The 14000-nt window shown below is 37.4% G+C and overlaps 2 protein-coding genes across 6 annotated transcripts; both read right to left on the bottom strand.

Annotated features, from left to right (window-relative positions):
• Positions 1-1564: 1564 nt before the first annotated feature.
• LOC135141368 (uncharacterized) lies at positions 1565-8230 on the bottom strand. Of its 5 annotated transcripts, none has more exons than XM_064072419.1 (5): positions 7839-8230; positions 6991-7134; positions 3681-3828; positions 3263-3625; positions 1565-3155 (listed from the first exon to the last, which is right to left on the bottom strand). In XM_064072419.1, exons 1-5 carry the CDS (start codon positions 8009-8011, stop codon positions 1884-1886), a joined length of 2100 nt encoding a protein of 699 aa, XP_063928489.1. In that variant the 5' UTR covers positions 8012-8230; the 3' UTR covers positions 1565-1883. The 5 variants fall into 5 exon arrangements, with proteins under 5 accessions (XP_063928489.1, XP_063928488.1, XP_063928492.1 ...); XM_064072418.1 differs by having other exon boundaries at positions 6991-7251; XM_064072422.1 differs by lacking the exon at positions 7839-8230 and adding an exon at positions 7320-7787 and having other exon boundaries at positions 3681-3862.
• A 4640-nt stretch (positions 8231-12870) lies between these two features.
• Positions 12871-13965, bottom strand: LOC135141357 (uncharacterized protein B0303.7). The gene is made up of 2 exons (XM_064072400.1): positions 13366-13965; positions 12871-13318 (listed from the first exon to the last, which is right to left on the bottom strand). Exons 1-2 carry the CDS (start codon positions 13879-13881, stop codon positions 13031-13033), a joined length of 804 nt encoding a protein of 267 aa, XP_063928470.1. The 5' UTR covers positions 13882-13965; the 3' UTR covers positions 12871-13030.
• Positions 13966-14000: the final 35 nt, after the last annotated feature.

Raw genomic sequence — 14000 nt, forward strand, 5'->3', positions numbered from 1 at the left:
TTGTAAATTTTGTTGTTTAAATTAATTAATTGCTTTGTTTTTCTTTTATTTGTTTTGTTTAATCTTTATTTTCAGGTTGCGTTTACACTTATAAACTATTTTTGTTATTGTTTAACTTTATTTTGCAGAATTAATGTGACTTACGACGTAGTTTTATCCTAGATGCGCGCGCATTGCGATCAGTTCCACGGCAGTCGCAACCAATAAGATTTATGAGTTTTTTAGCGAATTTTCTACTGATTGCACGATTTACATTGATACTTGTAATTTGTAAATGTTCTCATTTGTTAGAAATGACACTATTACTATTACATGTTATACATATAGGTGTCCAGGATTTACGAACAACGTCAATGTCTACATTTTTAACATACAGATATGAATTTTTCATGATTGCAATATATTTTTACACTGTTTGGAGACATTTTTTATGTACAGAACACTATTGTGCCTTCCCGCGAGCAAACGTTGTCTCGATGTTTCATAGCTCGTAGAATGTGGTAAAGTAGGTCGCCCGTTTCCGTCTGTCACAATTTATCTAAGAAACGACGCACCAGACAAGAGAAATTCTATCTGAATGATTTAAACCAAAGTCTTAGTGCTTGTTTATTGACAGAACTGATTTCTTTGAAATGTATTGTAAAATTATGTCTCCTGTTTATTGACGATTTTATTTGACAGATTATTACACAACTGATTGTTTTGAAATTTAAACATACTTAAGGTCATCGTGTGATTGGTGACCAAAATTTCAGGTTAAAGAAATTATACTTAACAAAACAGAGTTTAATTTAAGCTTTCACAACACAAAATTGATTTTTTGTGACAAAGCGTTCAATTTGTGAAAACTGAGTTAAAGTCTGGTTCCGTAGGTAATCACGCTTATGCCATGCACGACACATTCACAGCTGATCATTACAAAGTAGTGCGCATGCTCAGTATGTCTTTTCCAATTGGTCCGCTTCGTATTTATGCGTAGAAAGCTTGGTATTTTCAAGGATTTGTTAAGTATGATTCGATTGTGAACGCGGCTTTAATGAAATCACATAATAATGATTGGAGCATTTTAAAATTTGGCGCTTTGCGCAGTCGCGTTTCGGCAATATTTAAATATTTCGGATGCGTGCGCATTTAATTTTTTTTATTGATTTGGTTTACACACGTGATGTTTGTAAATACCGAAGTCGTTTATTTTTATAAATTTATGATTGTTTTTGTCGGTAATTATAATAATGCGTGTTAAAAATAAAAACACGTAGTAGAACTAAACAAAATTTATTTGATCTTTTTTCGTTAATTAGTAATACTGTTTAAAGTACAAAAATTGAAGATAGAATTTTTTAAAAATGTGAAACTATTACGAATATTAAATATAACATTAGATATAAAAAAATGTCACATTTCGTAATAACACATTGAAATAGGTAATATTAAATAAATATCAGTTCTGTCGCTATAAAAGTAGTTTTCAACTTTTTAAATGAGCAAACCACTTACAGAGTATTTTGTGGCGAGCCCACCCTCGAATGCAGTGATATGTGGGAAGGGGCAAGAAAAGACGACCTGAAGAGCTATAACAAATGTTTATTTAAATGAATGACATGGGCTACAGCTATAACGATGAACCACACACTCAGAGTTAACACACACACACACTCGACTGAGATCTGAATGTAGAATAATGCACGAAACCCTTGGCCTATCTAACATTCAAAGTTTAGAGAAAATACTTATGACAAAAAAATATCACCATTTACCCTGTGCAAGTCTCTGTTGTTGTCAAAATGCAAGTGACCAACTGTACTCAAGCGGACAGACTTGCTAGGTACTAGCTGAACATATGGTACAGGTACACAACATGAATACACAGTGACGGAAACCAATCAGAAGCCGCCCAAGTAGGGGGGGTAGCCGGGCGGGTGTGTCGGCGCAGGCTGGGGGTAACTATAGTAGGGGTAATTCGGGCTCGGCACGTGCAAGCCCGGGCCGTAGCCTTGAGCATAGGGCAGCTGCGGGTAAGCCAGCGGCATGGGCTCGTAGTGGCCGCTCCAGGTGGGGGTGGGGTACAGGGGGTACCCCGAAGACGGGGGGTAGTTGTAGGGGACTGGACTAGCTCTCGACGACACGTTGTAGTTATTGAACTGGCCGGAATATTGGTCTGGCGCCTCGCTGAGGGGCGCCTCTCCGTCGGTTATGCTCGGAATCTGATCTACCAGGGACTCCAAGCCGGATAAACTCTTGGAAGCTATGTCTTGGGGCTGCCGGGGCGACGCGTACTGAGCCTCGTGGGAGGGGTCCATGTTGTACGAGTGGTAGGGGTAGTGGGGCTGCTCGCTGTTGGAGGAGGGGGCGGGGCTGCTGAGGCGACACTCCGCCTCCTCCGCCATGCTGGTGGGGGGCTCGAAATCGGGGGGACCGAGGCTGGGGGACGCCGGTGACCCCAGCTGCTCGGAGCTGATCGCGGCGCTGATCTCCGAACTGAGGTCCGAGTGCGTGAAGGGCTGAGAGTGGGGGCGGGGCGACTGGCTGTAAGGGGGCCTGGGAGACTGGCTGTAGGGCGGTCTGGGGCTCTGGGTGTAGCCTTGCGGCTGGGGGGCGTACAGATTACTCCCACTGTTCGGGGGGGTGAGTGCCGGCCCCATCTGGTAGAAGTTGTTCGGTGATTGGATAGGTGACGGATTCGAGTAACATTGAGTCATGTTGGTCGATGTATTGTTGTCCGGTGGGGGTATGTCCATGTTCTCCACTTTGACTTTTTTAGGCCGGCCTCTTTTCTTCTTGGGAAAATCACAGTTATTTTGAGTTGGTGGCGTTTTGCGGACAACTGGCTTCGGTGGTGGCTCTTCACCCTCCACTTTTATTTTTTTAGGCCGACCCCGTTTTTTCTTACAAGGTACAATCGTACCATCTTCTTTTTTAATCACAGCGTTGCTTATATCGGTCAGTTCGGTGGCATATGGATCGGGTTTCGGTTCGGCTTCGTAGCATGATTTGACCCGAGGCTCCGAAAACACCATTTCTGACTCGTCGATTTCTGTTATGACGCCATTCAGGTAATCGCGAAATTTCTTTAAAGCCGCGTAAAATGGAACTTTGTCTGCCGCCCTTGGAAGCTGTGCGCATCTGGCGCTGGATGATGGCATTACCCACATGTACTGAAAAAGAACATTTTTTCCTACATTAGAAAATTATATCATAAACAATTGCGTGATTAAGAGCGAACGAAGCTCACGGCCCCAATAAAAAAAACACGACGGCTTACCGTATTTGTGCCGTCTACCAAGTCCGGTTGTCGCCCAAACTTGAAATCCTTCTTCCCCGAGAATACCTCGTAGATCAGTTTGCCGTTAAAAACGGCTATTTTAGGTCGAAACTTCCGTAATTTTTCTAGTAATATTTGACTACCCTCCTTAATTTCTTTACGAGTTAAATCTGCACTACCCTTAGTTGCGCGCTGTACCATATTTGTAAAGCCGATCCCTACTTGAAGTAATTTGTAATCTTCGTCAGCTGATACTTGCTGTTGAGTTAATCCTGATAAATATAAACACTTCCAAAAATGATTTCCGGGACCAGCGTAGTGATGACCTTTGTAGGCCGCAAATAGACCCGGATTTATCCCAATCTGTCAGATAACAACAAATTAGCGATACTTCAACAACATCCAATTCATCACTTACTATGATTATATCTAAATTTTCGGTTAGATGATCTGGTAATGTTCGTTTAGATACTTCCTCTTCGGGCATCCCATTAAATCGATCGTGCTTTTTTCTTTCCTTAATAGGCCGAGGAATTCCACCGTTCATATCTTGGCTATAGTCCGGCCTAGCAACACGCATATTAGAAAATACAGAAATGTCTGCAAATCAAATAACAACGAAATTAAATATTAGTATAAAATCAAATAAACGAAAAAAAAAGATATTTACGCAAAATTTGTCGGTAAAACTTGAGAATTTTTAAATATTATCAACATCTTGTTTACACTAACGTTACATAAGCATAACATGAGGCATTCATTTGCACCTTAAGAACAACAGGTAAGTTATGACCAATTTTCTTAAGTAAAACTTAAGTATGCAGTGCTTATGTAACAATCATGCAACACAAAAATACACACTGTTAGCATGACCACAATTGATAGTTTATATGTAAAACTACTACTGTGAAAAAATATGAATAAGAATGGGCAACTTAGTACTACTTTTATTAAAATTTCTCTTGTAATTTGATTTTTATATATCTCTAAACTCAATAGGGACAAAGTCCACAATACCCAATATATATATGTATATATAAAATGGCCATTTCATTGTAGTAATAATTTATCGAAAATACCCAGCTACTCACACTTTTATGACTACCTACACATAATAAAACACCGTTTTAATTACAAATGTATAGAGCGGTGTAGCAAAATTACTGTTATTTTTACATCTGTGGAGAATTAATGGAAACATGTCAGAAGGAGCGTCCGTGAATGCAGCACGTTCAGGTTTAAACGATCGATGTGTATACGAGGGTAACCCAAAATTAAATTTAGTTCGACAGGTCTCGCTATCTTTTCGCTCACTGAAAACTCACAAACATAATTACACTAAAATTAACTTGTGTTTATGTTTTTCATTGAGCATTAAACGTGTTTACGTTGGTAAAACCTGTCTCGGCTTTTTTCGGTGCAAATAATGAGCCAGTGGAAATCATCATCAAAGTGTCAAGTTTACGATGAACATGTGATAAATGATACAAGAAATGGAACCAGCTGTTGGATGAAAGACGAGCACTCAAGTTCGAAATAGAGCCGACAATAAGATTGAGTCGTGGTGTGGACACAATTTCGTTTTTGTTAGTGAAAATTCGAATAAACTATTTTGCTCCTTAATTTCCTCTTAATTATGTGACCAATTATACAGCTGAGTGATTGGGGTTGACTAGTCGATTGAGAGCGGCAATTTTGAAATTTCACAGCCGACTTTAATTATAGACACGTTGTATAAACAATTTTACGAATAAAGTTGTTCGAACGAAATCTACTTTTTGTATTACCCTCGTATATAGAAACCTAATCCATGAACACGTTAGCTTTCGAGGTCAATAGACCTTAAAAGGGAAAAACCTAAATTATAGGACTCTGTATCGTCGATCGCTTGGTTTCCCCACTACGCATAAAATTTCCCAACGTTATTTCATCAACCGGAAATTCTTGCCGTGGTCAAAATGGCCACCCGCGACCAGTGGTATTTCATGTAAAAACCCGACTCTTCGGTTTAATAAATCGTAGTACGAAGAATTTAAAAACTTTGCGTACGGCGAACGATATAAGATTGAAATTCCCGCCATTATTGTGCCACTGACCTTGTGCCTTATTTTAAGATCGTTTCTAATGGGTCAATGTTATCTAAACTCCAAAGTGCAGATTCGACTTGTAGGGTATTTTTTAGTGGCTCGAATTACGGCAGCTTGAACTTTTGTGGCTCATAAAATTGTGGGGGTTATTAGGGCAGACCAATAAGTATACAAGAGTGGTAAAGACACTGTAAAATTTACATTGACACCCTTCTCTAAAACTTTTTTATACGACGTATTTTCATTTTCTGTAGCGCCACCTACACTAAACGGTACGAAATACAAATCGGACAAGTATTTACTTTTCTGTGTGTATATTTATATCTATAGTTTAAAAAAATTGATGGAGCATTTTCAACGTCTATTTTTGTGGCGCATTTCTACATCCCTAGCGCCTTAAAATTTCTTCTATTGGCCTCACTACATTCCCTTAATGTAAATGTCAGTTTCGAGGGATCGTTCTTTGGCGCTAATTCGGCTTGACGGCGAAACTTTGTGTCGAAAAAATCGCTACAGCAGACAGGAGGGTCATTTTTCATGAAACTAAAATATCCCTAGTTAAGCCCCAGCTAAAACGACAGTTCATGCTATATGTATTAATTTAATCTGGTTTTAGTTTCGAATGACAGTTAGTAATTTCAATTACACTGCAATATCATATTTAGTGAGAACGCGAAGTTCAGAGGCAAATACCTCCCTCTGTCTAAATTTTCGTTTGTTATTTCATACACATATCATAACTTCCATGTCATCATCGCAAAAAGGAAATATATAAATATGACACCGTATTGGTACAAAAACGGAAATGCTTTTACCATATTGCGAACTTTTTTTTCAACAAAATTGAGTCTATAATGTTTGGAATGTTAAATGGTGAATTCATATTCACCCGAAATGTTTTGCGTTTTGCTGTCTTAACAAAATGATGTAAAACAATTTCAATATTTAAATTGGAAGACTTTCAAAATAATCTCCACTGACAATTTCCCTATCGAAAATTGGCATCCTGTCTATATGGTGATTTTCCGACACAAAGCCACTTCGCTGTCAGACCCAATCGACGTAAAGCTTGACACGTGATAAATATGATACTATTCTGACACTTTTGACATAAATAGCACTGTACCACCTAATCAGAAAGCCTGTTGACCCAAAATTTTATCACTGAATGCTCGCTTTGTATTTCTCAAAACTTATATGAAATCAGTGGAAGATCAGTTAATTATTGTGCTCTGAATTAATAGTTAATTGTGAAGGTCAACTTATAAATACGTTTTGTGCTTAGAAACAAGTGGGCATTTTTTTAAGGAATGTGGGAATTTAATTTTTAAAAAGGGAGAGTGTGGAAATGCGCCTAAAAATTGGCGTTGCAAGTGTCCAATAATTGATGTACGTGACGTCACACAGTATTTAAATAACGGCGCCAGATTAAGTGACACTTGACAGATCATGGATAAACACTTTCACTTTTTCATGAATCAACTCTTGACCACTCTATGTATATATAAGTGATTTTGGATTGATTAGCAAATAACTAATAACGAGATTGGATCCCCATAATTTCTGTTTACAAATGGGTTTTTTTGTGGGTGTCAATTGGGCGTTAATTGTAATTTTAAAATTTGTAATGAAAGGACTTACTGGTCTGGTTTAATTTTCTTTTTTCTCCCCCTTTTCTTGGGGCCTGTTGGAACTAGCTGGTTGTTGAGCGGGGGCATGGGACTGATAAGATGAGGAGGCCCTTGTGCAGCAGGAAGCATCGGAATAGGATCATCGTCAATAAAACTGTAAGGATCTTCGAGTTTTTCACATTTCACTTCATGATTAACACTGGCAGTGTTTGAAAGCAACATATCAGCACTGGTTTCATAACCATCATCATGGGGTTCAAGTTTCATGTTTCTACACATAAAAACACATCGATTAACGTTGTTTAAAAACACTTTCAGTGGATAAATGAAGACACTTACATTTAGTCGAGGGCGTGTTAATATCACAGACACATCATGCAGGATGTACTAAGCTACGTGATGTATTTCATTTCGATTTGCTGTTTTAGAGTCAAGGTCTGAAGGGTTGCTATTTGTTGTGTGCTTTTTATTAATTAGGCAACACGTAAACACCGAAGCTTGGCTGGTTACTGGGTGTTGTGTAAACGCAGCGGTCACCAAACATTTCCGGCCAAGCCATGCAGGAAAACCTACTTTTCGTAAAAATCCGACGATCGAAACGAATTCGCAACGTGGGGGCACCGGCCGCCGAAAGGGGCGTAAAATAAACAAACGTCGAGGAAAATGGAGCGCGCGGCCGGGCCGGTCCGGTCCAGAAATGCAGGAAAGTTCGGCGAGCGATTAAGTAATATAATTTCGAAATAGATAAGGAGTAGGCGTTCGCGAGCAGGCGAAAAGATAACAGATAAACAAGGGCACAGTGTTTACATGCTGATAAAGCGGCGCGTGTGGGCAAGGGGCAGCCGAAATCGCACTTACAGCTTGTACTTGTTGGAGAAGGTCACCGGGTGGCTGTAGGAGTCGTAGGGCAGAGGTCCGGGGCCGAGTCCGGAGACTCCAGAGTCCGGAGCCCCGCCGCCGCCGCCTCCGCCCGCCTCCATGGTGGCTCCCAGCAGTGTGGAGGACTCGCGGAAAAGAGTTGCCACCTGCATCGGCGGTCGCAGCGAGCTGTCGCTCGTCCAAAAACGCAAAAACCGCACACACCTTACATCTAGCTCCTACACTAGCTTTAGAAAAACCCAACAACAACCTCACCCTTTAAAAATAGTCCCAACTCTGTGATTGGTTCAACGAACGTTTCTGAAAAATCAATAGAATGTTATCGGCCTGTATTTTTGTGGAAGCCTTGTTCCGGAGCTCATTGTCGGTGTCTCCGTCGGCGTCGCTTTCTCCGACGCCTGACGTCGCTTTTTCATCAGCGCAGTCTAGGAAAAAATGTGCTCAACTAAAAAAAATCGCAATGACATAATTACGTTAAACTGGAATAGAACACTGTTTTACCGACACTCATACACCAACTTTTCATTGTCAGATGGCGCTCCAACATTTTATTTATTCTGTCACAATATGAATTTAAAAAATTGGGCGAAACTTGTTTCGAAAGAACTTCCCTCGCTCCTGAAGTACAATGAAACAAATCGAAAAAATATGAATGCAAATGCAATTACTTCAAAAGTGTGCGGTATACTTTATTGAACGTTAAAAAAAAGCAAAATAAGAATGAGAAACGATTTGCAAACAAAACTCAGGCGACAGCTCTTTGTGCAGGCTGCCTAGCTGCAAGTCATAAATTAGTGGAACGACCGGAAGTGTCAACAGTCAGTCGAAGACGAAATCGTATTTTCGTAATAACCAAATTAAAAACAAATAAATTTTATTTTCCGTTACATTTAAGACAGAAGGGGTCCCTTAACTTCAGGGGCCAGATGGTCCGGTATCACAATCATATCCATATAAACCGTCTTGCTTAAGTACGGACACTGTAAAATATATTTACATGCGTAGTGTTTAAAATGTTGATGTTTATACATCGGAAGAATGTCACGTAGACATTTGTTTGATTGGAATGAGTTTATCGCCTCAAAACATACGACTAAAATTATTCATAAGCCTCAATTGAACAAAATGTTGCCTTGACGTATCGCAGATTGTAGAATGTGAAAATATTCGTCCCCCATTTCCTTTTGTCTGTCCATCGAGGATATATTAGACAGACACTGTCCAAAACTACTTGACTGATTGCTAAGAAGTAAGTACATTCTTTAAGATTATTCTGTAGATGGTAACATGTGTGTTCATCCTCACTAAAACTTGATGACGTCCACATAAAAATTATCTTAGTAAATTTCTCTTGGATTATAGTAAAAAGAATAAAATTTGTGATTTTAAATTTTTATAAACTACGGAATGCACTTAATTTTTGTAATGATTTGCTCCAGAAAGTTAATGACGTCATCTTAAAACAAAATGTCTAATATTCCTGAAAGTCCATGAACTGTAGAAAGATTTGCATTGTTAGATAAATATCATATAATATCCACGTAATGTATTATAGATTTTAACATAACCTGAACGTAATAATGAAAAGTTAACTTTATATAACACTGTCACGACCTTCATTTAGGGAATGGTTAATTTCAGGTTTTTTGAAGTTTCATAGTTCTTAAAATATGGAAAAGTAGGTCGCTCTTTTTCGTGTATTATCGCATATCGGGTCGAAAATACTAACTAAATTTTAGATGTAGATTTTAAAAATATCGTGTAAAACAGTCACCAATTTTTCTCTGGTTATCCCCTGTAATTTCGTAATTGACAATGTAAGAAAAAAAGGTCCCGAGGCGACTTAAAATTTTGATACTTATGGCAAAACTTAATGCGAATTCATTAACCACAAGTACAAGAGTATGTTATTTTATAATGTACGGACACTGTAAAATATATTTACATGCGTAGTGTTTAAAATGTTGATGTTTATACATCGGAAGAATGTCACGTAGACATTTGTTTGATTGGAATGAGTTTATCGCCTCAAAACATACGACTAAAATTATTCATAAGCCTCAATTGAACAAAATGTTGCCTTGACGTATCGCAGATTGTAGAATGTGAAAATATTCGTCCCCCATTTCCTTTTGTCTGTCCGTCGAGGATATATTAGACAGACACTGTCCAAAACTACTTGACTGATTGCCAGGCGCGGATACAGGATTTCGTTTAAGGGGGGCATTTTTTTTGGTATTTCACCTATTTCCCAGAAATGCGTTCTAAACAAAAAAAATTATAAAATTTTAACTAGTATACTCTTTTTCACATAACATGGGTGACATTTGGTTGTTTTCGTCGTGTACAGTAGAACCTCGATAATCCGAATTAATTGGGAAAAAGGTGTGTTCGGATTAACGATTTGTTCGGATCAGTGATTTTCCCAAAAATCTGAAAGGAAATTAAATAACAACTTCATACACAGTTGAAAACAAACTTCAAGAAATAAACCTTAATTTTATTAAACAAAATTAAAGAATTGTGACCATAAACACGCTATCTTTTTGGAACACGCTGGGATCTATACCTTGAATTTTTTCAGAATTTTTAGACGAACTTTTCAAAAATGTAATTTTCCATTATGTATTCTCGACGATTTTCGAAATTTAACTAAATAGATTTTCTTGTAGATTTTCGACCTCAGAAGTCACTTCTGGCTTCATTTCTTCGATAACTTAAACCTTTTTTCCAGATTCGTCCAGTTGAACCACTTATGGCAATTTTTAAAAATTTCGAAAAATTCGAATTTCACACCGAATTTTCGAAAATACTGCTCGGTTACCATTAACATGCTATATTTGGAATCAGAACGTCGGAATATACATATCCCTGAATTTTTTCAGAATTTTTAGGAAATTTTTTCAAAAATGAAATGTTCCTCATGCAAATTTTCTACCTATTTTCGACGATTTTCGAAATTTAACTACCTAAATACCTTTCCTTGTAGATTTCGGGCCTCATTTCTTCGATAACTTCAACCTTTTTTCCAGAATTAGATAATAATTAATTCAGTGCATTGAAATATAGCAATTTTTAAAAATTTCAAAATACTCCTTACAACATATGTAGAAAGATCTTGCGTCATTTTTGCAAGTAGGTGCGTGTTTCCAAGTTCAGTTCAGATTGTAGAGTTTTTGTTCGGATTAAAGAAGCATCCACTTCAAATAGCCTGTGTTCGGATTACTGGATGTTCGGATAATCGTGAATTCGGATTATAGAGGTTGTAGGTACTGTATTTACAAAATGAAATGCGATTTCAAAATTTTGAAATTGGTCAAAATAAAGTACCTCGGTCCTGTGTGTGTGGGGGGGGGGGGGTGGGGGGGGCAATTGCACCCATTGCCCGCCCCCTGGATCCGCGCCTGCTGATTGCTAAAAAGTAAGTACATGGTAACATGTGTGTTCATCCTCACTAAAACTTGATGACGTCTACATAAAAATTATCTTAGTAAATTTCTCTTGGGTTATAGTAAAAAGAATAAATAAAATTTGTGATTTTAAATTTTTATAAACCACGTAATGGACTCAATTTTTGTAATGATTTCCTCCAGAAAGTTAATGACGTCATATTAAAACAAAATGTCTAATATTCCTGAAAGTCCATGAACTGTGGAAAGATTTTAATAAAAATTTTGCATTGTTAGATAAATATATCATATAATGTCCACGTAATGTATTACAGATCTTAACATAACCTGAACATACGAGTATAATGAAAAGTTAACCTTATATGTACATATAACACTGTCACGACCTTCATTTAGGGAATGGTTAAGTTCAGGTTTTTTGAAGTTTCATAGTTCTTAAAATATGGAAAAGTAGGTCGCTCTTTTTCGCATGTTATCGCTTTCGGGTAGAAACTACTAACTGTTGTGAAATTTTAGATGTAGATTTTAAAAATATCGCGTAAAACAATAACCAATTTTTCTCTGGTTATCCCCTGTAATTTCGTAATTGACAATGTAAGAAAAAAAGCTCCCGAGGCGACTTAAAATTTTGATACTTAGGGCAAAACTCAATGCGGATTCATAAGCCACAAGTACAAGAGTACGTTATTTTATAAAATTTGAATCGAATTGATTGAATTACTTTTTGTTTAAAAAAAACTGAGGGAATAAGTGCTGTATAAATAACTGTAGACCAATGTTTTGGTTAAGGTTTTAATTAACAGTGACGGAATTTTCAAATAGAATTACTTATAGTGTAATATAACAATAATTAACTTGTATAAATAAAGAAGAATAACAATATATAAATGTATAAATAATTATTATTATCTAGTATAAATTAAACTAGTGTGTATTAGATAAGGTGATGTATACTATGGTACTGTTAATATCACAACATTATTGGTCGTACGTAAATTCGTGCCCAAACTTTATTTATTTTGAAATGAACTATTATTAAGTGTTGAAATCGTTGTAATAGCTCGACGTGTACTTCGCATACACATAGTTCCAAATATCACCTAGTAGATAATGAAATATGTCTAACACAGACTAGAATTGGTTGTGTCAGTCATATATTTGAGAGTGGACAGAAATATTAAATTTTTGTGAACGCCATTGTTTTCAGTCAACTCTACTTTGATGCCAAATTATATATTATATACCTTGTAAGTTAAAAATCAATGGCGTTCACAGAATTTAACGATAATATAGATATTTATAACTAATGAAAATAGTGATTAAATTACATATTTAACTGACATGGAATTAATGATAAGTTGTTTCACGATTATTATTAGTGAGAGTAAAAATTATTAACTATAGAGAATTATACGTATTGCGGTGGAACGTGTACAGGTTCCAAATTTTTTAGCCATGCTGTATTTTGTGTCATGTGTTCCATACTTTGGACACATAGTGTACTTTTTTGTGGTTCAAGTGCCGAATATATTTATTATTGCTGACTGCCATAATTTATAATTTCATTTGATTAATTTTATTAATTTAATAAAAGTCGGATATGGAGTGTAAAATTTGTATTAAATTTAAGGTACATGTTAAAAAAATATTCCATTTAGATAACCAACATGAACAAATATACAAAACTATAGCCATAATGAGGCACAATTTATCACATTTTATGTGCAACAATCACATAAATAATACTCGGAACTTAAATTTCTACGAAACAAAATTCCGTGGAAACTGCCCACACTGTCCCTCACTTTGCCCATACAGCCATTCACTTGAGACTTCTTTCAAAATTTTAATTTTCTGGCCGGGTTTTAAAGCTAGGTCACCGGCCATTTGCGGACGAAATTCATACAAAGCTGTAACTATTTGGTTTTCACCAGCTAAAGGTACTTGAATTTGAACAAAATTTTCAGGGAAAATCCCTTCCCTATCACACACTTTGCCATACAGCCATTCACTGTTAACTCTTCGTACCAGTTCCACTACATCATTAACCTAAAAAACCTCATTCAACCACCGTACTGCGAAAAAAACAACTATACCTGAAGGGCCAAATCGCCGGCCTGAGTTGCTGGAAAATCAAACAGCGCAATCCCGTATGGCGTGATTACGTCGTAGCGCCCCTTCGGGAGGCTTGGCGGAGGCACTTTGGGCATCGGGGGCGAATTCCCACTCGCCGATTCATCTCTAGAAACTAGCTTCTTTGGAGGCGCTGGACGTATGATTCTCGGTTTTAAGACACTTGAGTTTTCTTTCATGGAGTTATTGCTTATCCAGTTCAATGTTGATGAGTTAATATTAAATAAAGAATTATCATTTTCCAAGCTCTTTTTGCTCGAGGTTAAACTACTAGTGCTACTGCTGTATGAGCTAGAAACGCTTCCGCCAAACTGGTGCGAGTGCTCTGGTTTTGGTGAACTTGGAGGACTCCATTCGATTAAATTCGTGGAAGGTTGATTCAAATTATACGTCGACTTACTCTTGTATTTCATAAAATTCGGGGGTGGAGGCCTCGGTGGCGGTTTTTTCTTCGATTTTTGCTGAAACATGGATTTCATTAGCTAATTTTTGGGTTTTGGTGGTTTTGACAAGACGGAAGTTTTTGACTTTGACGTTTGACATTTCGTAATGGGGGCGTTACGTTGGTAACGTGACACATCGAAGGTGTATAGCGGGT

This window comes from Zophobas morio, unplaced genomic scaffold, assembly GCF_036711695.1.
Source record: "Zophobas morio isolate AGI-343-1 ecotype UQ-CSIRO unplaced genomic scaffold, CSIRO_AGI_Zmor_V1 ptg000044l, whole genome shotgun sequence".
Taxonomy (NCBI): Eukaryota; Metazoa; Arthropoda; class Insecta; order Coleoptera; family Tenebrionidae; genus Zophobas; species Zophobas morio.

What these genes read in the sequence shown, in the direction of transcription:
- LOC135141368 (XM_064072418.1), bottom strand. Translation starts at nt 8,011, where the DNA reads ATGCAGGTGGCAACTCTTTTCCGCGAGTCCTCCACACTGCTGGGAGCC. An exon ending in AAGAAAATTAAACCAGACCA is followed by an intron (nt 3,829 to 6,990) that starts GTAAGTCCTTTC and finishes GCGTGTTGCTAG; the next exon opens with GCCGGACTATAGCCAAGATA. An exon ending in TGGTAGACGGCACAAATACG is followed by an intron (nt 3,156 to 3,262) that starts GTAAGCCGTCGT and finishes GTTCTTTTTCAG; the next exon opens with TACATGTGGGTAATGCCATC.
- LOC135141357 (XM_064072400.1), bottom strand. Translation starts at nt 13,881, where the DNA reads ATGAAATCCATGTTTCAGCAAAAATCGAAGAAAAAACCGCCACCGAGG. An exon ending in CCGGCGATTTGGCCCTTCAG is followed by an intron (nt 13,319 to 13,365) that starts GTATAGTTGTTT and finishes GAGGTTTTTTAG; the next exon opens with GTTAATGATGTAGTGGAACT.